Source organism: Dermacentor albipictus, chromosome 1, assembly GCF_038994185.2.
Source record: "Dermacentor albipictus isolate Rhodes 1998 colony chromosome 1, USDA_Dalb.pri_finalv2, whole genome shotgun sequence".
In the NCBI taxonomy this organism is placed as follows: domain Eukaryota; kingdom Metazoa; phylum Arthropoda; class Arachnida; order Ixodida; family Ixodidae; genus Dermacentor; species Dermacentor albipictus.
In genome coordinates, this window is record NC_091821.1 from 498,181,977 (window position 1) to 498,206,875 (window position 24,899).

Here is a 24,899-nt window from a genome sequence, read left to right on the forward strand (position 1 = left end):
GCACGCGGCATTCAGTGCTATCACCTCCAACCCTATTGCAATAAGCATCTTTGCCAATCTGTAACACAATGTGCGGGGCCATCAGAAGCATAGCGCACGTTAGGTGATAACTGAAATGCGTTGCCATTCCCTGCTGCAGACTGCAATTGTACAAGTTTTCCGACCGCTAGATTCCATGTGGACAAGAAAAGGCATGAGGCGCGCACGATTGAGAACAGCATATAGCCACCCATCTCACATGAAAACGATGGCGCGCACAGATTTGTATTCTGCTACCAGCAAGTCTCCGCCCAGGTCGTCGCACGCCGCATTCACAGCTATCACCGACAAACCTATTGCGATAAGCATCTTCACCTATCTGTTTTACAGTGTGCGTTGCATAGTGACATTGGTAGTGTAGTGCACGCTTTTAGTAAGCAATAATCCAAACGCGCCGCCATTCCCGGCTGCAGACAGTGCGATGTGGGCATCACATTTCGCTTTGCTGGCATCCGGCATCGCCCATCAGCTTGATATTGCTTTGGTTTCTTGTCACCCTCTTAAAACACCATGCAATGGGAAAACAACAAGACTCGTCCCCGGCTGCCAGAGCACCACCAGCTCAACACACATCAGTGTCTCGTGCCATAACAATCCGTGCGACGCTTCTCATTATGTAAATGTGAACAATAGGTAAGTCTGTCAGATTTTTTAATTACTTCGGATAATAAGCTTTTCCGGTTAGTACGTTTTTTCCTGAGTTTTTTTTTTTTTTTTTTCAAAACATATGAACAAGGCTCTACTGTATTTAACAGAACACTGTATGTGTGTTGAGTGAACGCATCACAGTGTGCATGAAATCACAAGTTTGTAAGAGATGCAAGGTGTAGAAGCGTCATTTTGAGAAATGAGGATATGCAAGGTCACCTGTGACGCATGCATGCACAGCTGTAGAGACATCACAGTCATCGCAATCTAGTACGTATGTTCTTGCATACTTAAAGTATCTATGTAGTTTAAAGTAGTATGTATGTAAGTACGTATGTATGTTCTTGCATACTTACTGAATCACAACTGTACTTGTTATTTTTAGACTTCCAGTGTTATGCTCACTAATGACCAGAGCAATCTATACAGCTGTACAGGCAAGCAATTTATTAAAACAAAGCATCATTGAGAGCTGTTATGAATACATTTTCTTTTACAAATTGTTAATGCATTTATTCTGAAGCAAAGACAGTATTTGCAGTCAGTGATACTCCACGCTAGACGACCTTTTAAAATTATTTTCTTATGTGATGACTTCCTTACCACTGAACCATTGACAGCCTGAGGAGCTGTGGATGATTTGTTAACTTATTTTGGCTACTAAAATGCTCATGTACTTAAATTTAGATGTACACCAAAAATCCCCAGGTGATCAAAATTAACTTTGAGTACTGCAGCATCACTCTAGAAACTGTACAACCTTGTTAGGGCATGGGGAATAAAAGTCGATAAATAAATGAAATGAACCAATGGTCTTATAATCATGAATGGCAGCAGAACCAGTTCCTTGCCTTGCATTTTACTTCTTGCATTTTCATAGTTTTCTAGATGTGCTTGGCACCTGGTGAACTTCTATACGTCTAACATTGGTACAATCGAACCTAGTTATATAAAGTTGTATCCGAAATAAGGATACTGTCTGTATATCTGATATTTATTGTAAGCATATATATCTGTTGCATGATTTAATGTCTTACTTTGTTGTGTCCAATGATTTGTTATATTGAGGGTAAAATGTATATGCAAAACTTTTTGACTACCTTGTGTTCTGTCCTGTCGAACGACCCACAGAGCCACTGTGCCTGCCGATGTTCCTGTCTACGTTCAGTCACCACTCGTTCTTCCACCTAGCAGCCAACATGGTGGTGCTGAACAGCTTCGCTCCTACAGCCGTCGCCTTACTGGGGCGAGAGCAGTTCCTCGCTATGTACGTCAGTGGCGGTAAGGGTCTCACAGTTTCTGTATAGCAGGATTAGGTGAAGACCCCATCGAAGCAGTTCAGGGATGCTATTCCGGACAGTGTCAGATTTCACCCTATTGTCAAAATCTCCATTGGCAGCGTTTGTAGAGAGGCCATAGCAGCCCTGTGAGCCGATGAAAGCTGACAAGATTTGGTAATGTCCTGAGTAGCGCTTCACACTGCACCAAGGTTTTCCCAACACATTTTAGGGCACATATGCCACCTAACTTTTGTGGTTTGCGTGTTTATTTTAAAATCTTTTTGCACTTAGATAATTCACCTAGCGTGCACCCAGTCTTTATCGACTTCTTATGATTGTTACTAAAGATTGAGCTCCTTGATCCTTTTTATTTTTTTACCTCATTGTATAGCGAGCGTTTCAACCATGTAGCAACAGTGGTTTAATTGGCCAGTTGCCTACTCCTGAGATGACATGCTATGCGATGCCTATGGTGCAATGGGCATGTTCCACATCCAACACCGTGGCCGTGCATTGAACTGGCTGACAGTGTCAGGGCCAAGTTACATATATACATGTATGTATGTAAATAATCTAGAAAGTGGTTAGAGTGACAACTGTTGACATAATTCAGTTTGTAGAGCATTTAATGCATCGGGCAGATGTTGTGGGTTCTTCTCTCACTAGCAGTGAAATAGTTCTTTCTTCCACTTTTATTCCACCTTTTCTTAAATCAAGTTTATTGAAGTCTAACCCCCATGGATTCCAAGGGGAGGGAAGCGTAGCAGGGGGCGGCAGAAAGTTAGGTGGGCAGATGAGATTAAGAAGTTTGCAGGGACGACATGGCCACAATTAGTACACGACCGGGGTTGTTGGAGAAGTATGGGAGAGGCCTTCGCCCTGCAGTGGGCATAACCAGGCTGATAATGACATCTCAATAAAAACACGATTTCTCCTATGCTTTCCTTTGCTTCTTATAGTTGTATTGTCTTTGTGTGTGTGTGTATGTACTGGGCTATCAATTTTGACGAGCACCCTGGGTCATAGCACCGTCATGTTGCTATGACACCTCTTTTTCCTGGCAGTCCCTCCAGTGTGCCTACCAGTAAATGAATTTATTTTTTCACATTTAGATTACCGTTGTTTATTACTGGTTATTGTCCACCCCCATTTATGCAATGCCCCCACTTAATGGAAAAAATAAATGGTGAATTGAAATAGACATCTTTGTAGTCACGTGCATTTAGCCAATTTGTGGTATTTTTGGTCAGAAGCCATTTCGCTCATTTAGACCACCATGTAGAAAAAGCGCTCACAAAACGAATGCATTTTAAGTCGTCAGTAAAATTATTTATTCCTGAAGCTCTCAACAGTACTTGAGCACTGTCTACATTCCTGTTGCATTCAGAAGCACTTTCCTTAGTGGAAACCAGGATTTGCACTGCAGGTTTGCACTGCTTTCCTCTAAAGTGCTCTCATCCAAGAACATGTGCTGACCATCTGAAGGCTGACCGTGTGAATATACATGAATTTTGTTCATAATTTTGTGCATGTGCAAAAAGCACCACCATCCTATCGGCGCTTCCTGCCACAAATCATGCAAAGAAAATCCCTTCAAGCATGGGAAAACAAAAAAAGAAAGTTAAAGAAAGTACTGCCCTCACCTTGAGACATCAGTATTAGCTAATTAGTAAGAATTTACTTGAAAGATTTCTAACAAACCATGTTCAATCAAATGGCCAAATTCTGGAACCAAAGCCAAGTGATAGTGAAGTATGAAGTATGTACTATAACTGAAACCTTGTGCTTTTGCACCGGCTTCGAAAATACTTCCTCAAAATATGTGGTAAAATGCATTAATTTCCAGTAAACACTTGCCCGGCCTTCATTCTTTGCACTGCTGAGAAAAGTAATTAGGTGACAGTGTTGGTCACATTTGTCTAATTCCTCTATTCCTGTTTTATTTATTTTTGCTATTTTTTGTGCTGAAAATTTGAAATAAATGCATGTGTCATAGAAAAAAGCTCATTTGTTGTACACACCAGATGTTCCATAAGCGGGATGTCTACCAATCGGGAATTCTCAGGGATCTTGAATAGTCTGGAGATAGGGAAAACTCAGGGAATTTTTGCTTCAATCAGGGAAAATTAGCTGTAATTGTATTGAAAGGGCACTAAGGTCGCGGTAATAACAAAGAGAAATCGTAACGAATCGTCATTGACGCCGTGTCGTCGGCCGGAGGAGTTGCCAATGTACAGTCAACGACCGATTTTCCGGACGCCCGAGTTTTGAGACATGCCCGATAATTCAGACGGCTTCGCAGCACTACCACATACTCTATAGAGTCAATGTATAAGAACGCCTGAAATTTCGGACGCAAGAACCCGTCACCGTCTGATTTCCCGGGCCTTTTGACGCGAGCTTAGGTCAGCCTCTGGAGTCTGTGAAGGAGTATGTTTACCTACGCCAATTACTCACGGGGAACCCTGATCATGAGAAGGAAATTCACAGAAAAATAAAAATGGTTTGGGGCGCATACGGTTGACATTGTCAGCTCCTGACTGGAAGCTTAGCATTGTCATTTAAAAGGAAGGTGTGCAATCAGTGCATTTTACCAGTGCTGACGTATGGGGCAGACACTTGGAGACTGACAAAGAATCTTGAGAACAACTTAAGGACCATGCAAAGAGTGATGGAACGATGTATGCTAGGCATAATATTAAGAGACAGGTAGAGAGCAGTTTGGATCAGAGAGCAAACGAGTATAGCCGATATTCTAATTGACATTAGGAGAAAGAAATGGAGCTGGGCAGGTCATGTAATGCACAGGTTAGATAACTGGTGGACCATTATGGGTACAAAATTGATGCCAAGAGAAGGGAAGCGCAGTCGAGGACGACAGATGACTAGGTGGAGCGATGAAATTAGGAAATTCGCGGGTGCTATAGTTTGAATTGGTTGGCGCAGAACAGGGGTATTTGGAGATCGCAGGGGGAGGCCTTTGTCCTGCAGTGGACATAAAATAGGCTCATGATGATGATGATGATGATGAACTATATGCGCGTACACCTGCTTTCTCCTGTCACAAAATGAGCACCGATATGCGACATTTTGTACATGTATTCGGTTACTCGAATACGTGTACTGGCAGGCCCTCAGAGCTTTTTCAGACGTGCCTGTGGTGATTTGAGCCTTTAAAGGGAGTAAAAAAACATGGATTCATTTTTTATGATGTTTTCGAGGCCCCTCGGGAATCCGAAAAATCGGACGTTGACTGTACAACTGACCAAGAGGATGTTTCAAATGGTCTGTGGGGCGAATGCATGGTGGAAGGAGGACGATATTGGAAAGGATTGACGTAGTGAGGAGTGAACAGAAAAGGAAGCGTACGGCGGCTTTTTTGAAGAAGCTTGAGCTCATAAAACAAACTGTTGGCTGACGCAGAGACGCAGGTGTCCCTCATCCAAACCAAAATAAACTCCTTAAAGCAGTGAAACGCAACACTGAGGCATTGTGCATGGGTTGAAAGTATGCTAGGACAGTTGAGGTTGACTTTCCAGCTGCTGAGAGAGACTTGTTACAAAGTTTGGGCCTCGTATCAATAAGGTTGCTATCAGTTAATAGAAATAGCTCATATTTGAAAATATTTGCTTCTATATGCATCTCTTGTTTTGTATTTGAAAAACTTCGAATTGATTTGCCGTGGGGTTTACCATTTTTTTGAAGATATTTTATTTGCTGTGCATTTTACTAACCCCACCCTTCTTATTTCCTAAATAAAATAAGCACTACTCCTTACTGTTCAAACTGGATTAAGGCCCCTTTTTATTTGTTAACCCCCTTACTAGAGAGTGCCAATGTCGGGCTACATGGTGTCAGCCTGTCTTGACATAAAACAAAGTTCTGTGTCACTCAGTGAATTTTGCAAAGGCACTCAGGGAAAACCTGGAAAACTCAGAGAATTTGGAAATGTCAACTTGGTAGACACTCTGCATAAGACATCATTGTCGAGTCCTTTTTATCCCTGATTGTATTTTCACATGCAGCTAGTTTTACAAAACAAGCACTGAAAGACATCTGACAATTTATTCCAATATTAAGTGTGGTAATATGGGAGCCTGGTTGTGACTAATGCTAGTTAAACAGCAGATGAGAAGGTGAACAGTACTGCTTTTCATTGTCCCTGCAGAAGCCTTGACTAGCTGTGCTTTTTCTCATTCACTGTGCCTTTCTGCTTGGACCTCTGCAGGTGTTGTGTCATCCCTTGCCAGTTATCTGCACAAGGTTGCCACCCGGCGAGCTGCCATGTCCCTGGGCGCGGTGTGTATAGCCACGTGACATACCTGCATGAAAATTATTCTAATTATTTTAGCCCATTTGTAATGTGAGACCATGTTGTGTGAGAAGGTCAAGTTTGCAAAGCTACATATAGGGAGAAGACTGGGCAACAACAGTTCGTAGCAATACAGTAGCTTCATGTACCCCCACCTCTATCATGAATCTGCTGCCTTGTGTGCCCTATCAGATTCAGTTCTAGCTCCTGGGGACAGGGCACTGCAGTTATTTGCAGGGTTATTACCAGTTGTGCAATTATTGCCAGTTATTTGCACTTGCTACAGCAATCTGCACCCACAGCGGTCTTGGTGCACACACAAGTGATCCTACCCTGGTGCAAATGCATTGTTTGATTGAAAGAGTGGATAGCTGACAAAGGGAAAAAAAAACATCTTAGGTTTCGTATTTCGTACAAAACCCTTGTTCACAGTGGCATTTGTTTCATGGGCAGCCCGTTATATACATTTATACCTCAACATAACAAAGTCAGTAAAATCCGAACTTTTCTTCGTTATATCAAAATTTCATTATATTGAAATTTGACATTTTATGCAAGTAAGTACAGCCACTGATGAATCTTTCTTACACATGATTGGCCACGAAATTTTCCAAATTATTGGGCAATCAAAGAAGGCAAATTTGAAAGAAAAAGAAAAGAAGTAATCATTTTTATGAATCTGAGAGTTGGGCGATAAAAGATACGGTTTCATGCCGTGTCGACGATATCTTCACATCTGCAGTACGAAGCAAAGCCAGCCGCACTTTTGGGTCCACTCTGCCCCTGAGGCTGATAGACACTATCAGCCTCGGGGATGAAGTGGGATGAAAAGCGGCGGCAGCGGGGAGTGAAAGCTTTGTCTGCCTCTCGTTTCAATGCAGCTCTGAAACTCAATATTACGGGACCTCCTGTAGTAAATGCGCAGGAAGACAGCGCACGTGATGTCATACCATCTTGGCACGCCCACTTTTTGTGCACGCAGCGGATTACCTCTAAAACAGGCACACGGGATGTGTATGCAGTCAGCTGCATATACAGCCATGAGCAGCCGCAGCTGAACTGGAAAAGGTGGTGCTATCCAGCCTGCCCTCCCTCGCGCACACTGCTGCAATGCCGGTTACTCGAACCTCGAACGGCATTACTACTGAGTAGTGTGGCGTTGTCGGCAGACTGCAGGCGTCCGGTAGACCATGGTGACCAGGCAGGGGCGAGACGATTTCTAGTGCGAAACTTGCACTGTTTATTCAATGGTTGGTGAAGGATATAAAAGAAGAGAATAATAATAAAAATACATTGCGGAGCTGCTTAAATAGGCCCACTAGAATTGTAGGCGAGATTTTGCTCACATCAACATCACGTGGCATGTATTGAGTCCGGTCGGTGATGGGCGGCTGCTCCCTTTCTCCTAGGCGGCGTGGCACGTGCTTGCCTCCGCTGGTGGCAACCCGTGAGTCCAGTTTGGTTCGCGAGAAGTCTCCCCTTGAGTCGCACAGGTCGGGGAAGGCGGCCCTCCCTCCTACGCACACACACTAAGAGGCCCATATTCACTGCGGGGCGCCCGCCAGACCGGCAACCACTCGAGACACCCATAGCAAATTGGGGATCCATCCTCCATTCCGATTAGGCATGGTCTTTTCATCATCCTTTTTGCACGAGGTGTTACACGCCAATCGTAATAACACTTGATCATATTACTGCGAGCAGGCTCCTTTCATCTCCTTTCACTCGTGTTCAAAGCACACAGGGCACTATAGGATCCTATCGCACTTCGACTTTATACGCTGCTCCGCTTCAGCAGTCACTCTCGGTCATGCAGCACATCATTTGAGAAGCGAGTCGCATGTAATTCGACCATTTGACCATCTGATTCTGTGGAAGTTTCCGTTTATTGTCTTGGTGTTCCTTCGCTGTGGCAGTTAAACTTAAATAATATATAAGCGAACTTTGTTATATTGACATTCTAAATACATGGTGTTCTATGGGCAAGAAGTTGTAAATAGTTAAATATTTTGTTATATCAAGAATTTTGTTATATTGAAGTTCACTACATCAAGGTTTAACTGTACATCTTAGCATGCACCAGGATTTGGCATCGATACTAATTCTTGTGTAATTTTTGCTCAGTGATCACAATCTCAGGCCCAACCAAATTTATCTTGTGACAAGACTGGACACAAGGTAAATTTGTACGAAACTAAAATTGTAGCCATTGAGTGAAATTTACCTACAATATTTTATCGCTTGTAGCCTTGTAGCCTTGTTATCCTTCAGCATAATTGCTAAATCAGACGCATATTGTAAGTTTCCCGCAAAACTACCGCCATTGTGAACAAGGGTTCTCTATGGAACCTGGAAACAACAGAAGTGTTTTGTTTTGCCTTTGTATTATGTTATTAAGTATCAGGTGTCATGTTTAGACGATTTCCACCAATCGCTTAATTTCAGCATCTGTTGCTGTAGCAGATCACATCCTGGAATGACTGGTTGCAGTGCAGTTTGTCAGTTGTTATAATCGTAATTATTACTCTTGAAATTTTCTTAGGTGCCAAATCCTGTTTTGCAGTTGATTTGCTGTCAGATTGTGTTTTTGGCTATATGAAATCATTTTCAGGTCTTGGTACCGCCTGTCACCCCTTGGCATAATCTCATGCATTCCTGTTCATTATGCACAAAAACCCATTGCCCTATTTCCAAATGTCCGACGGAGCCATGATCCATTGACGTGTTACAAACTTGTGTTGTGAACTTGTGAACAAACTGCATTTCGTGCAAGTCTTATATGTGCAACACATCTCCATGATTTAATGCTTTCATACAGAGCATGAGAAACTGTGGCACTTTGGATATGTCCTGATGTCAAGAGCACAAATACTTGTGCTTCAGGAAAATGCTGGTGTGGCTGGAAAGCTGTCTGTTCCTGCGGCTCTACTATTTGTTCAGTGCATCTTTGGACACCTCAGCACATAGCTTGATTTAGTTTTATGACTAATTTGCTGAGAGCTAATACATAAATTTGTCAAAAGAAACTTGAATGAAGACCTTTTACAGTAGAATATTCCACATTGTCAGATCACAGCATATCATTTGCGCTTAAAGGCCAACTGCAACGAAATTCTAGACCACGTATAAAGCCCTGTTTTAGATAATTTAGACATACGGTAGCCTCTGTGGAAAACCCTGCACTTGAAATGCGTGTAGGCACTTCACAAAATACTCGCAAAAATTGGTCTTTCATACCGAAACTGAAAAAAATGCCACCATTACCAGTCGCCGGAAGTGACGTACTATTAAGACTATAGAGAACTGGTGCCTGAGTCGTCTGCTTTCCTTGCTTGTATACCGTTCCCGTGTATCAGCAAACAGGTCCTGCACGTCTGCTGGCTACAGAGTTAGTACACCCTACTAGCTGCTTCGTGCACTGTTCCCACGCCGTTGTGTGCCCACGATGTTCTTTCAATGAGAAGTGTTCTCCGAGTAAAGCAGGCTTTCTCTACAGTTAAACCTCGTTACAACGAACACCACACTAACGAACTTTCTAAATTATCGAATTTTTCAGAAATTCCATCTGACTGTTTATAGTTTCCAGTGCAAAAATATTTCAGTACTAGAAACTTCGGAATATCGAATTTTTATAATAATGATAGTTATTCAGTTTCCATGTCATATTAACAATGCCTCAGTACTATGAAGTAATTTTCAGAAATCTGGGAATTCTTACATTTCCGTGTATCCTTTATGGCAGCCGGAACAGTAGGCCAGCAGATGACACGGTTCAAAAAGCAGATGCCGCAGCGCATGGGTTTGAAAAAACCGATACGATGCCAGAGAAAGAAAATGCCAGGAGGAACTTTTCTTTCTCCCCCCCCCCTTTTGTGGAGGGGGAAAACACATCAGGTTTTCCAAGTGCATGGTCCACCCAGACAAGTGTCCCCCAGTGACGGAGGCGCGTAGGTCTCTTCCTTCTTTTGCCCTTCTTTCTGCGCATGCCTCTTCATTTCATGCTTCTTTCTGCGGACATACCAGCTAAACAACGAGAGAAATGTAACCTCTGTGCTTGCAGGGATGCCGCATGGTCCCACTTTCCGGGAAGTATTGTTTACAAGTGCTTGCACTTTGGAATAGTTCAGATGTCCATCTGCGAAGAACAAACAAACAAAAGCATCACGCTTTATGGGAAACTTGAAGCTTCTTTGTCGATGGTTTTCTTGGTGTCAGCGCCTCTTTTGCCTCTTTTGCATGTGCCACTCTGCATACGGTTCATCAGCGGTGCGCAATGGTGGAATCTATGGAAAATAGCAACAGCGCGAGCCGAGAGCCATCACGACATTTTCATGGATAGTTCATACGGTGACAACTGATAAGCTGATGGTTTGATGGGGGAAATGGTTAAATTTGGGGCTTTCACTTTAACAACCTTTCAGAATAATGAACAATTTGCCACAGTCCCCTGATGTTTGTTATATCAAGATTTCACTGTATCTGGTGTGCCATAGCCTTATGGCATTCTTCCTCTACTCAAAGAAGAGTGCATTGGGGTGGCCAAGCTAAAGGTGCACATATAGTCCAGCTTAACGTGGACGCCTTCCACGCATGGCACAGTTATGCCACATCCGCGAAAATTGGGCAGCCATCACTCGTGTTCGAGTAAGTTTCAAGTTCGTGTTCCAGCACCCGATGGCCACACAATGCACATAGGCATTCTTTCAAAAATTGGACACTGTACAGTCTGGTGCGGCTGGCGCAGGAATAGAACATCCTATCGCCTGCCGGAGCCACTGGAACGAGATGCAGAATGCGCTAGCTTGGCTGACCAGCAGCATGCTGACCTATATGCAGTTCGAGTTCACTGATGCAAGCATGTTTACGCCTTCGACAAACAACAAAATGCTCGCTCGCCGCATGCATGTGCGTTTGCGCTGCGGAAACAACTGATCGCCACACTGCTGCGGGTCACGTTTCAAGCACAGGATATAATTTTAGCAACCTTAGCATCTCCGGCATAATGTATCCGACTTCACTGGCCGCTGCCTGGCACACAGGAAATGCTGGACTCGTCGACCGACTGGACAACTACCAACATATGTAGTAAAGGATGATGAGTAGCTGAGACTCGATACGGTCTCAGACTGGAGGGGTCCGTCTACCCTATAGCCCAGCCATGGACTTGGTGCAGAATGCACGTAAACTCATAGCCAGAGAGGCCAGGCTCCAGCCGTGATGAAGTTTGAACCATTTCGCTCTGGTGACATTGCATTCTTACATAGCTTGCTGCTGCATCTAGACCATGGCCGCCACGTCGCGTTCTCCTCCATGACAAATGCAGCATGCAGTTCCTGCTGACGAAATTTCTGGCACTGTTTCAAAGAGGCTTTTGTTCATCTACTTCAATGTGCCCAGTTTAGAGACATGCAAAATGTCAAAGATGATGCAACACTGGAAATGATCGCTAGAGAATATCGCCCCTGAATATACCGTATTTACACGATTGTAAGTCGACCTATATTTTTTAATTTGAACATCTAAAGTTGCAGGGTCGACTTACAATTGAAACCAAAACATGGTACCGCCAAAAAAGTGAGGCCAACAGGAGCTACAACGTAGTTACAATTTCATGTTTGCTCTATGTAGCTTTGTAGCCCTGTAGCTTTTCACTATCCTGCGTGTTTGTTCGCTTTTCGGAAGGGTTTTTCAACATTTTTGAGAGTTTTACAGTGCACACAACACTCATGTGGGCATGTCAATAGTTGATGGAAGCGCCGCTGTTCCATTCAAGGTGGCACCCTCAGAACGGTGGCGCTTGTGGGGAGTATCGGTAGTTCATGGAAGAGCAGGCACCGCTCACGTGTTTCTCTTTCCCTGTAGATCTTAGCTTTCTCTTAGTTTGACCAAAGGCATTGGTTTCATGTGTTCAGCTTGACTGCCGGCTACGTGCTACTTCCATGCTTCCTCAATCGTCATGAGTGCTCCAGGCCCACTAATCATTTGGCACTTGTTCAAAGCAGCGTTCAAGAGGGCTGCCATCCTTTACGCCGAAGAAACAAATCACTGCGCAGCGGGCCGCAAGTTCAATGTTTCTCAACGGGTAGTGTGAGAGTAGCGACTGTAGCGAAGCAAAATTTTCACCTGTGACGGCAAGTGAGGAATTTTCCATGTGCTGAAGTCTGGACACTTTTCAGAGCCGTAGGCCAAGCTTGTGGCATGTGTCGCTGAAATGCGTAATCAGTCCCTGCCAGTGAAGTGCAACATGTTCTTGAAACAAGCCCGGATCTTCACCTTTTAAAGACCTGGTCCGCCGTGAGTACAACGAGTGGCTGGCGGCAGACCATGACCTTACGCCACCTGGACCTGTCAAAAGAGCCTCCCTGACAGCTGCATGTGGTTGGGTGCATTCGGTGTGGGCTGCTGTTCCACAAGGTGTGGTGCGGTTGTTTGGCAAATGTTGAATTTAGCTGGACGACGAAGAGCTGTGGAACCATAGCAGCAATGACGATGGCAGCGCTAGTGAAGATGAGTAGTCCAGTGATTATGTCAGCTACTAATAAATTTTCGTTATCGAATGCACCCTTGGGTGTGCTCTTTTTATTTATTTATTTGTTTCCTGTCACACGCGATATGGGGCGGGTTCGACTTACATTCAAGTCGACACACAATCGTGTAAATAGAGTAAATTACTTATCGTTTTCGTGTACCATCGCAGCTAATAGCACTTTTAATCATCCCGAGAAAGCGTTTCCCAAGTGGATCCTGCATGGGTAAGCGACTGTGCTATTGAAATGTAGATTGTGCAAATTGTATCAATTGCAGTTCATATGCATTGTGCACATTGGCTAGTCTACGTTGCACTTGCCGGCTGCACCGCAGTGCACACCTGCACTCTAAAAGCTGGGACAGGAAAGATGTGTTCGGCCTTCCTCTACTAAGTGTTGTGTATTGCACAGGCATCGCTTGTGTTAGACTATGTGTTCGAGCACCCGACGGCCACGCAACACATTGACATTCTTGTGACAGCTCATATCACGTACGCAATGAGAAAGCACGCCTAGTGAGACACCCATCAACTTTCACATCTTGAGTGAGTGATGCGCCTGGGTGCCTAGGCACAGCCGAGAGATCAGCGGTCATGTACGGTTCTCCAACTTTCGACATTTCCACATCACTACCGCTTACCGTCAGGTGCACGTGGCTTAGGCACTACTTAAAGGCTGCTAATAAGGAAACTAGACAATTACCAGCCCTGCAGCTTTGCCAAGATTAGATTGATACTATATGTGCTAAGCATATATAGGCAATTTATCCCAAGTGAAATTTCGTTATGGTTGGCCTTAAAGTACTCACTACACTGGTAGACTTGAAGCATCAAGGAAAAAGCAGCGATAAAAAGACACTGACAAGTGCTATTCATCCCTGTTTTTTTCCTTTGCGCTTCAAGTCTGCTAGGGATGGAATGCCAACTAGCTCTCCCTCGAGCCTTGCTTACACCGCTGCAGTCAGGTTTAGAATTAGTAACAGCTTCACTTTTATGCTTTCTTGTTTACATTTCCTTAAAGAATTTTCCACAGAAGGCTAAGCATTCTGTGCATTCTCTCAATTTAGCAAAGTAAACTTGCATCACAGCTTCAACTTGGCTACCCCTTCACTAAAAGACTTCAGCTACGAGACATGCTATTTCCAGGCATGGCATGGCTTAAGTAGACTGTACGGAAAGAAAGGCATTTCATAAAGATGTGAAAGATTAAATACAAATAAAGTCCAAACGCCACCAACACATCAGTTCTGAAGAAGCAGGTGTGCATCTGAGCAGTCACCTCTGCATCGGCGCAAATCATGGCATAACGTGGTTGGTGACAGTCGAATTTAGCACTAGATTGAGGTCAAATTGAGGCTGAACTTGACCTGATGTGATCAGAAGGTCATGAGGTTGCCAACTTTGATGACCACACATGTGCAAGGCGACATGAGGCCTCCACCTAAGACACGCTAGCAATAGCCCCGTTTCTCCTTGGCACCTGTTGCAATGCTAGTGTGCATAACCTGTCCATTCCCTTGGGGCTGTACTGTTAATCTGTCTCAGGCTGCATTACAAAAAGCGAACGTTGCGTGCTGCATAACTTAGTTCGTGTGGAAGAGGAAGAAAGTAGTTGTACCTTTTGCCAGCTGCGTGATGTGGTGCTGTATTTTGTGCTGACCTGTCCACTATGTGTCACTGTGCCCGCAGTCGGGAGCCATCCTGGCCGTGGTGGGAGCCCTGTGCTTGCAGTACCCAGATGCACAGCTCAGCATCATCTTCTTGCCTTTCTTCACCTTCTCGGCTGCTGCGGTGAGTCCGTTTCCCAAGGAATGCTAGCACACCTGCTTTCTACGAAGATCGGATGCATATGCACACAATGGAGGACAGTAGCCACCCGCCGCGCCAGCTTCACTTTAATGCTTGCACGCCTGTCTCACGTGAAAACGCCGGCACTTGCTAAATTTCTTATTCTGATACCAGCAAGTCAACTCTAGGGTCGTCGCACGCCGCATTCACGACTATTGCCGGCAACACTATTGCCATCAGCTTCTTCACTTATCTGTTTTACAGCACGTGGGGCGTATCAGTGATGTAAATGCGCTGCACATTTTTAGTAGGTGATAACCCAAACGCACCACCATTACCTGCTGCAGGCAGTGAGTGTCATGTTTCGCTCCTGCGTTTGTTTTTCATTTTCATTTTCATTGCTGAGTAGTAGAGTTCTAAACTTGACATTTCATTTTTTTTTATTTATTAAAGCTTTTCAATTTTCTGTTTCATGGCCAAAAATTGTATGCCTAAATAAAAAAGTCTGCTTCCAAGAGTCAGTAGATTTAGCATATCCTTTAAGGTTAACACATCTCATCATAATTGTTTCAGAGGATGCCATACAGCATGATTTCTTATGCATGTTCCCTAAGTAGAGCTTCTCATTAGTACCTAATAGGTGCTGTGCCACAGTACCTCATGTACGTTCTTTCGTGTTAACTCTGCTGGTGTGTGGTCTGCAGGCATTGAAAGGTGTATTGGTGTTTGACACGGCTGGTATGCTGTTGCGGTGGCGCCTACTGGATCATGCGGCCCATTTAGGAGGCACCTTGTTCGGCGTGTGAGTACTCACACACTCTTTGGCATCATCACGATAATCGTCTGAAATTAGCACTGCTGAGGACGCAGCGACAGAAAGATAGCATCATGAAGATGCATCATTTCTCTGTATCTGTCCCATCGTCATCGGCAGTGCTGGTATCTAATGATTAATCTCTTGTAATGAACACGTCAGCTGATGGTTGAGCTACAATGCAATTGCAAAATACAGGACAAGATGCCACAGGACATATGCGTATATATACATATGTATGCATACACTTAAACCTCAATATAATGATCTTCAATATAACAAAATTCTGAATACATGTATAATGAAGTATTCAACTCTTTATAACTTCTTGTCCATAGAGAACCATGTATTTTGTACCTCAATATAACGAAGTGGGTTTATAGTACAAAATTTCAATCTAATGAAATTTCACTGTTGCCGCGAAGGAATACCAAGACATTAAATAGAAACTTCCATGGACGGAGATGTTCATGTAGTTTAATTACATGCAACTGCTTGTGAACGCACCTCTCTAATAGCACGCTTCATGACCAAGAGCGACTGCTGAAGTTGAGCAACATTATGTTTCATATAAAGTACAAGACGATGAGCAAAACGTGAACAAGGTGAAAGCAGGAGCCAACGTTTCAACAAGTGGACTTGTCTTCTTCAAGGCGACATATGCTTTCCTCGCCACAGTATATATAGGTGGGGGTCTTCTAATGCGGAGGGGGTGTAAGGCGGGTGGGTGCGGCAACGAGCGAATGTATGTTAGCGTGTCGAATTGAGAATAAAGGAATGCTGTGCGCAAGGCCAGGGACCCGGCCGTCTGTCATTCGTGTGTCAACGCCCGTGTGTGAACGGCGTCTAACACGCCGGCTGGTTAAAAAAAAATGAAAGAAAAATTTTTAAAAAACGTTGAGAAACCAAACTAAGTGTTGTTGCCTGTAGCTTGAAATTTAGCATAGCGAATAGATTCTAAAGCTCCCTTTGAAACGTTTATGCCTATTTATCCTCAATTCGACATGTTAACACACGTTTGCTCGTTGCTGCACCCACCTGTCTTACACTTTCTCCCTTTTAGAAGAACCCCACCTATACATACTGTGACGAGGAAAGCATGTCGCCTTGAAGAAGACAAGTCCACCTGTCGAAACGTTGGCTCCTGCTTTCACCTTGTTCTCGTAGTGCTCATCGTCTTGAATTTCCATCTCCCACCTCCCCGTGTTTTCCCCATATAAAGTGCAAGTGGGATAAGATCCTATCGCGCCCCACACACGGTGCTTTGGGTACAAATGAAAGCATGCGAGGGTGAGCTGAGAAGGATGGTTGCTTGATGGATCCCATCTTCCCGCATGAGAAAAAGAAAAGAGGAGTGAGCTCACGGTAGCACAATCAAGTGCGCGTCTCCTTTTCTAGTGCAGCCGTGGCTGCGCATGGCTGTCACTGTGACTGAGGGCACACACAACCTATGCACCCTGTTTTAGAGGTAGTACTAATCTGCTGGGGGTGCAAAAACTGAGCGAGCTGAGGTGGCATGGAATCATGCACTTCCTTCCTGCATGTTGATTTCTGGAGGTTGCATAATCTGAAGTTTCGGAGACTCGTTGAAGCCAGAAACAGACGAAGCATTCGCTCCCCACTGCTAGTGCTTTCCATGATAATATTGTACCACTGTGTGTGTGACACTATCAGTCGCGGGAGTAAAGTGGACATGAAAACATGGCAGGCTTCACTCTGTACTGCCAATGTGAAGATATCGCCGACATGGCAAGGAACCGTACTTCTTGTTGTAGACTCAAATTCAGCAAAATAAATTTTTTTCGCATTCAAATTTGCGTTTTCCGAGTGCCCGATGATTCAGAAAATTTTGTGGCCCCTTCCGTTTAAGAAAAAAATCCATCGGCAAGCGTACTTATTTGCATAAGCGGTCGAATTTTGATATAGTGAAGCTAATTGCCAATGTCACCAACTTCATTGTGTCGAGGTTTAATGTGTATATGCTGTAAATCCCATTAATTCAAACATTTAAAAACTGAAAAAAGAAATGCCAGATAAACGAAATTGCAAAAACTGGAATCCTGCTCAGCATGCATACACTGCATGGGGCCTTTCCCAGAATAAGTCTAGTAATATTTTCAGTCACTTTCGCATGCATCAGCACTGAAGACGTCAATGTATACGGGCAACGGCATTACCGGCACTGTGCCAAAACCACGTGCTTAGCAGAGTCTTGACCATTGATCCTTACAATATTTGAAGCAGGTCATCCGAGCATAACCGTTTTCAGACATCCATAAAGCTCGCTCACGCTGTTGCTTTCTGCACCATAATCGTAATTCACTCTTGAAAATTTAACTTAAAAAGCCTAAACTACGAAACTACTGTTGTCACGCCTTTAGCAGACGCCCGCAAGTGAAGCTACACTCACGCCTCACCATCGCGTTGGGCATGAAGCGAGCGTCCTTATCAAGCCCTGATCTTGCTGAAACACTGTGGGCTCGCATGGTGGCTTTTCTTTTGGGCGCAGCACTTGAGCTGATCGCACCTGCTCAAAACTGCCGATCATCCCAAAGTTGTGATTATTACGCTGTGACCACACTGATGCATCACTGAGATTGTCTTAAATGAAGCAAAAAAAAGAAGACATTTCCAGTTCACCACTGCTGCATGAGCCCACAACAAGGTGGCAGCGAGCAGTGATAGATAGGTAGCAGGTAAGGTAAGCAGGTAGTGCTGTCTGATGCTGCCCCATAGCCTTTTTCCTGGTATTTTCAGAGTCGAAGTTTCAAGATATGTGGCTGCTGGCAATAAACTTTTTGAGGTGAAAGGTCAAAAACACATGGGTTGAAACCGTGGCTGGGAAAGAAACTCGACTAGACCGATATTCTGAGATAACAGAGTTTGAGTTAACTAGAGTTTGCTGTGTATACTGCAACTTTTTGCACGGTGCAATGTCTGAACGGCTGTCCCATGACGGCTTTATCTGATAACCATACGTAGAGAGTGCATTTCCAGTGAACCAGACTGCAGTCATTCTGGATTTCTGGTTGCATGCTGATGACGATGAATGAGACAGCAGATGGAGGTAAACTTAAGGTTGTCAAATGTACTGCAGCAAGCTTATATATTTATCAAAGCAGATGCTCGTTTAATTTTTATTGGTTATGGACCTTACCTGGAAAATTTAATTGAAAGAAGTGCAACCCTTGCATTGGACATCATCATCATCATCATCAGCCTGGTTACGCCCACTGCAGGGCAAAGCCCTTTCCCATACTTCTCCAACTACTCCGGTCATGTACTAATTGTGGCCATGTCGTCCCTGCAAACTTCATAATCTCATCCGCCCACCTAACTTTCTACCGTCCCCTGCTATGTTTCCCTTAACCCTTAATGACCATCGGTTATCTTTCCTCCTCATTACATGTCCTGCCTGAATGTACTGATGTAAGCTCGCTGTGGGCATAAAGCTCTGAACTGAAGTTGTGCTACAAAGCTAAACTGACAGCTTCTCTGAGTTTAATACATGTGCACGATATCAGCACTTTACGACTGCACACATCGGGCATATTGGTCTGTGCTGCAGCCTCAATCATCACAAAATTTCAAGTAGATTTTATTACAGTGAAGCACAAGCTAGAGCAAAATTCTGTGATCAAATATTCTGCTGCACTGGCATTGTGAAAAACAGCTAAATATAATTTTACAGTCAAAATTTGTTTTTATTTTTCGGGACTGTCCAGTTGTTGGGGCATTCTTGCAGCCTCGGCTATGCCCAAGAAAATTGGCTTGAAATTTGGATAATGAAGATGAGACCACCCAATACATGTGTGCATGTTAGTGCACATCACGGTCCTACGTGTATGCCGTGTGTAGGCAGGCATCTGCATGTCTCGATGACACAAATGACAAGTTTTCACAGTTTGAAGCCTTACATAATGAGAAAGTAATAGAAGGCTTCTGATATCTTATGCTGCACGAGCCATGTTTTCGCTGCATAAAGCATGACATGCCCGCACACCATTGCAGGGGCTATGTGCTGTATGGCCAGGAGATGTGGAAGCGCAGGGAGCCTATCCTCAAGACATGGCACCAGCTGCGTGAAAGCTGGGGTCGTGGATGACGACCCAGCTGAAGGCACTGTTCGATGTTACAGGGTCACCCTGCTTCCTGGGTTATGGTATAGTCTGTGGATACTTCGCGATTGAGCTATAAATAAAAAACGGAGTATATTTAAGCAATGACTTGTTACGTAAATATATTGCAGGTAACACAGGATTAGGGTTCAGTGTTCTTGGTTTTTATTCCCACCCAAAAATTTCTTGAATATAATTTTCTTGAGGCCTTTCACAGTTTTTTTTTTTTTCTAAGTAATCTTTTATGTTAAATCTCTCTTTCAATAAATATGTGGTCCAGTAGTTGATGCTGAGGCATTGTTGTATCAATGCACATCCTACTTCTCAATACTGTCGCTGTATTCAATACAGATTCTCAAACTTTTCAAGAAGCGCTCTATGGGAAGGCACAATGTCAGATGCCAATGTTACTATGAAAGAATGAAAAGGATACATTTAATAGTCAAGAACAAATAGAAAGAGACCTTATTTTATGTGGATACAGAGATACAACAATTAAAAAAAATACATGAAATATTGGTGCAACACTACGGTACCATCACTGAACTTTTCCAGTTTGCCCATCATAGTGGCCGCAGTGCGAAGACTGCAAGGACTATAATGTACCACTACTTGTTGCTGGGCTAGTTGGTTCATATTTATTACAGTGTAACAGGGCACTAGACAAAATGAGGGAAGACCAAGACAAGAAAAGGCATCACTCATCCTTCCTGTATTTCTTTACTTCACTTTCTTTCACACCCTGTTGCACCTTACCACCATAATGAGACCGCAGGTATGTGGGCTCACCTGACCTCTGTGCACCAACAGCCCCCTCGCTGCATCTCAGTTTCATCACCGTGACTAGCAAAAGGGAGCAAATATTAAAAAAAAAGTTCAGGTTATTTGAGCGGCAGGCTAAAGTATGACCTTGACCTCGCAGGCTCTTTGCAGTGGAGCTTATGTAGACTCACAGTTTCATCACAATTGGTGTCTTAGCTCTCTGGTAAATTTTGAGCAAAATATTGGTGTAGCTTTCTTGTTTCTTTTTTTCCTCGGTTTAAACCAAAACTTCTGAACCCTGCATATGGTGCTATCCTGGCTCAGTCAGCTACTGTGCTGGCATTAAGGTAAGTGGCTGATTTGGTCTCGACGTTAAGAGGCGCCACTTCAGGCTTGGAGTGGTGCCTGAAACCAGCAAGAATGTCGAGAGCCAGGGGAGCTATACTAATCCAGGTACAACCAAATTAGGAAGACCCTTTAAGCTTCAACAAAAGACACTTCCTGATTAATATCATTCGATAAACCAATGGCCCTCAGTCCCCAGCAGCTGCGGAGCACCTGATCAACGCGGCGATCAGACCTGTAACACAGCAGAGGGTGCTAAGAATCTCTGTACCCGGACAGGCCGCCAATGGAAACTGACCCTTGCAACATTTAACACCCGAACCCTCTCGAGTGAAGCTAACTTAGCAGGACTCTTTCAAGAACTATCAGGCATTGTTTAGAATATCATTGGCCTTAGTGAAGTTGGAACTGGTGAGGCTTATACAGTGCTGACAAATCGCAACATCCTCTGCTATGAAGGACTTCCAGATAAGAAGCAGTACAGAGTAGGATTCCTAATCCATAAGCACATAGCGGGCAACATTGATGAATTCTACAGTATTAATGAAAGGATAGCAGTAGTCGTAATAAAACTTAATATGAGGTATAGATAAAAAGTAGTACAAGCCTATGCTCTGTTGTGCCATTACCACAAGCCCGGATCTCGAATCTGCAAGATGCAGAATCTATCCTGCGAGCGCCACAATTCTCCCTTCACAAGTCAAGATGCTGCGCCTTCGTGCGGGAGAAGCCTCGGCGGAGCAGCGTGTTTTGACGTGCCCGCGTGTGCCCGACGGCCCGGCGCCGCACCTCCCTTGCCTGGAGGTCACCGCGCGCGCGAACTTTGAACCGAGTGGCCAGCGCGGTCGCTGGTTGGACCCCTCGGACGACCGTCGTGTGCTGACTTTGTATTGGGCCGTTTGAGTGACAATGGGCCTCGGGGATTATAAAAGCAGCAACACGCCGCTCGAAAACAGGATCTGCCGACCCCACCGGGAGAGAGTGTCGCTCCCGACTGGGGTGAGATGTGTAACGCGTTTTCGCCGGACGTCGTCGTGCGAGAACAGTCGCGTTTGTTGTGAGCACTCGGCCCCAGTGCCGACCCGTTCATGTCCTGTATGATAACCTGTATATAATGTATAAAGTCCCTTTTGTTATTCTCATCGACGCCAGGCTCGGAGTCTTCGCTACCAACGCTCTGTCACGAAACGGGTGACGAGCGCTACGGGACCACAAAGCCGTAATCGTGGTGCAGCGGTGCAAAGTTCGTAACACTGGCGGCACCGGTTGGATGTCGCAACACTGGTGGCATCGGTACAAGTTCGTAACACTGGTGGCACCGGTTGGAAGTTCGTAACACTGGATGGCAGCTACGGGATTGACCGGCATCAGCTACCTCGGCGCGGTGAGTGCCTGAAGTTTACCTCAAACACCAGACTTTCTTTGACACAGGGTATAGTAGCTTAAGGAAGGATTTGGTGTTGCATTGTGATAACCTTGGGTGTTTCAAGCCTAGTAAGAGTGTTTTGAAAACCAGGGGATGCTGAGGGGGTAAACAGGGCAAAGTGTGAAATACTTGCATATGTCTTACTAGTAGTGTTATAGTAGCGTACGGCAGGTATATTCAAAAAGGGTAAACAGCAGGAGGACAGTGTGAACGATGGAGAAGTACAAGGTGAAGGAACTTCTCGAAATTTGTGAGGAGTTGGGCATTGAGTTGGGCTCAACCAAAAGAAAGAATGCGATCCTTGAGGTCATGAGGACTGGGGACGTAACGGCTGAGGAAGCCGCAGAGGCCTTGGCGGGTATCAATGAACGTCGGGAAAGGGAGGAGAAGGAACGTTGTGAGCAGGAAAGGAAGGAAAATGAACGACGGGAAAGGGAGGAAAGGAGAGAACAGGAGCGTCGCGAAGAGGAAAGGGAGGAAAGGAGAGAAAAGGAACATCGGGAGTTGCAGGCAGAGAGGGAGCGACGTGAGCACGAGCTTAAACTAGAGAGTTTTAGAATAGGGGCCCCAAACGTTTTGGGGCCCCAAAGAAATAGCGTCGAAGCCACTGCGCATGCGCGAGACGCAAACTGCGTTTGGGTTTTGCGTTGGGAACGCTATTTCACCGATTTAGCGGGAGCTCAAATAGCGTTCCCAAAAGCTTTGCGTCAACAAACATGGCGGCACCCATCGAAGCGACGGCTCTGACCTAGCACCAAACTGGGTTCGATTCGCGGTAACGCGTGAAGTTCGCAAGCTAGGAGAAGTGACTGCGGTTATCGCTTTCTCTCAACTAGCGTGTGTTATGAAGATTGACTCATTAGACGCCGCGGATTTCGAATTCGATTGTGGATTTTATGGCTCGTAGGCCTAACACGGCTAAGCTTGGCCGGTGAAGGCTAGTAAAGTTGGTTTGCTCAAAACTAAACGTAACTAATTGTTTGCTACTTACAGAATAGCCTCTAAATTGTAATTAAATGCGAATACACGAAAGCCAAAATTATTATTCCTATCATAAAATGGTATATTTTATTTAATTATTTCTAATAGCTTTTCTTTGACGCCGTAGTGGCGCTGTCAACGCAAGACGCTATCCGCAAACGTAAAACCCTATTCTAAAACTCTTCACTCCTACGTGCCCCAACGTTAACACCCGCAAAGCTCTTTGGGGCCCCAAACTATAGGGGCCCCTATTCTAAAACTCCCTACTGAAAGAGTTGGAGACCCGAAATAGCTCGCCAGCGCCTAGTCTCACTTCTAACGTTCCAAGAATACGTGATCAACTTCCACCCTTTGTCGTCGGAGAGGATATGGCCAAATACCTCGTGAAATTTGAGCACGTGTGCGAACGGAATAGCATTGAGCGATCCCTTTGGGCACAGAATCTGTTAGCCTTGCTTCCTGGGGAGGCATCAGACGTAATCACTTGCTTATCGAAAGAGGCGTTTGAGAGCTACAGTGATGTGAAGGAAGCGCTACTGCGGAAGTACAAATTGTCGCCCGAAGCTTTCCGGCAGAGGTTCCGGTATGCAAAAAAGGGCAAGGAGTCGAATGTTGACTTCGCGTTTCGTCTAAAAGCCGACTTGGTGGAATGGCTGAAGGGCGAAGAGGTTTACGACGACCGCGACAAAATTGTCGAATGCATCGCGTTGGAGCAGTTCTACCGTTGCATTGATGAGGATGTCCGGCTCTGGCTGCAAGATAGGCTAAAGGAGGTTAAGCTAAACAAGGCAGCAGAGTTAGCGGAAGAGTATTACACCCGCCGCAGCTTACACAGCAAGGCAGTGCGCGTAGAAAAAGCTGATAGAAAAGATGGGTTTTACGGGAAGCCCGACGAACGGAAGGAAATCACGCGTCGCGAGTTTCGGGACGACGAGTCCCTTCCCAAAGAAACTGTAAGGGATGGACAGAATGCATCTCAGAATGATGACGATGGTCCGAAACAGCGAAACGAAATGACGCGTTCTTTTGAAAAACGGAGACCGTTAACCTGCTACAATTGCAAAAAGCAAGGGCACATCGCTGCAAGCTGCCCAGAGAGAATTGCTTTTGCAACGATACAGGAAACTCACAAAAACATACGTCTATTGGAGCCCTATGTGCAGGAAATTAAGGTAAACGGCAAGAAGTGCCGAGCACTGCGGGACTCTGCAGCAACTATGGACGTTGTTCACCCATCTTTCGTCTCCTCGAGTGATTTTACGGGAGAGTGCGTGAGGATACGGCAAGTGGCCGAGAAGGAGAGTGTCTGTTTACCGATCGCAGCGGTTATCATTGAAGGAGAGTTTGGAAAACTTAACACCGAAGCCGCTGTGTCAGCCGCCCTCCCGGAGCAATTTTCCTACCTCTTCTCAAATAGCTCGGAGCAGCTGCTGAGGGATCAGGGCAAATCATTCTTTGCCGACGTGGCGTACATGGCCCCCACGCGATCCAAAGCGCGCCCGCTGTCGAGGGAACTTGACTTAGCGTCGGTGAGCGAACAGCGGTGCGGCACACGGACCGATCACGGTAACTTGAGTGGCGAGCAGTCACGGGAGAGGCAGAGCTCAAAGGCTGGCCTAGACGAGCGGGTCCTGGAAGTGAGTAGGAGTGACGCGTGCAGTGCTAGCCGCGATAAGGACACGACGCCGCAGTTAGGCGACGCGGGCTCCGCACTCGCTCCGGTTTCCGCCAGCCGGCAGGAGCAGGCTGCAGTTGAAAGAAAAAGTCTGATTCGCGAGCAACAGGAAGGCTGTTCATTAGCCGATCTGAGGAAGAGCGTCAAACGGGGAGTGAAAAAAAAGGGGGTTTCATTTGGCAAGG

At 45.0% G+C, this 24,899-nt stretch overlaps 1 protein-coding gene and 1 long non-coding RNA gene across 4 annotated transcripts in view; one reads left to right on the forward strand and one right to left on the reverse strand.

Moving 5' to 3' along the window:
• Positions 1 to 19,626, forward strand: part of rho-7 (rhomboid family intramembrane serine protease rho-7) — a 45,674-nt gene extending 26,048 nt beyond the window's left edge. For both annotated transcript variants that reach the window (XM_065454571.1, XM_065454572.2), the window contains exons 5-9: positions 1,819 to 1,968; positions 6,196 to 6,266; positions 14,495 to 14,596; positions 15,298 to 15,395; positions 19,419 to 19,626. In XM_065454571.1, coding sequence (XP_065310643.1) covers positions 1,819 to 1,968; positions 6,196 to 6,266; positions 14,495 to 14,596; positions 15,298 to 15,395; positions 19,419 to 19,512 — 515 coding nt within the window. In that variant the 3' untranslated portion in view covers positions 19,513 to 19,626. The remainder of the gene's footprint in view (positions 1 to 1,818; positions 1,969 to 6,195; positions 6,267 to 14,494; positions 14,597 to 15,297; positions 15,396 to 19,418) is intronic.
• Positions 1 to 24,899, reverse strand: part of LOC135920346 (uncharacterized) — a 55,489-nt gene that overhangs the window by 12,813 nt on the left and 17,777 nt on the right. The window lies entirely within an intron of this gene.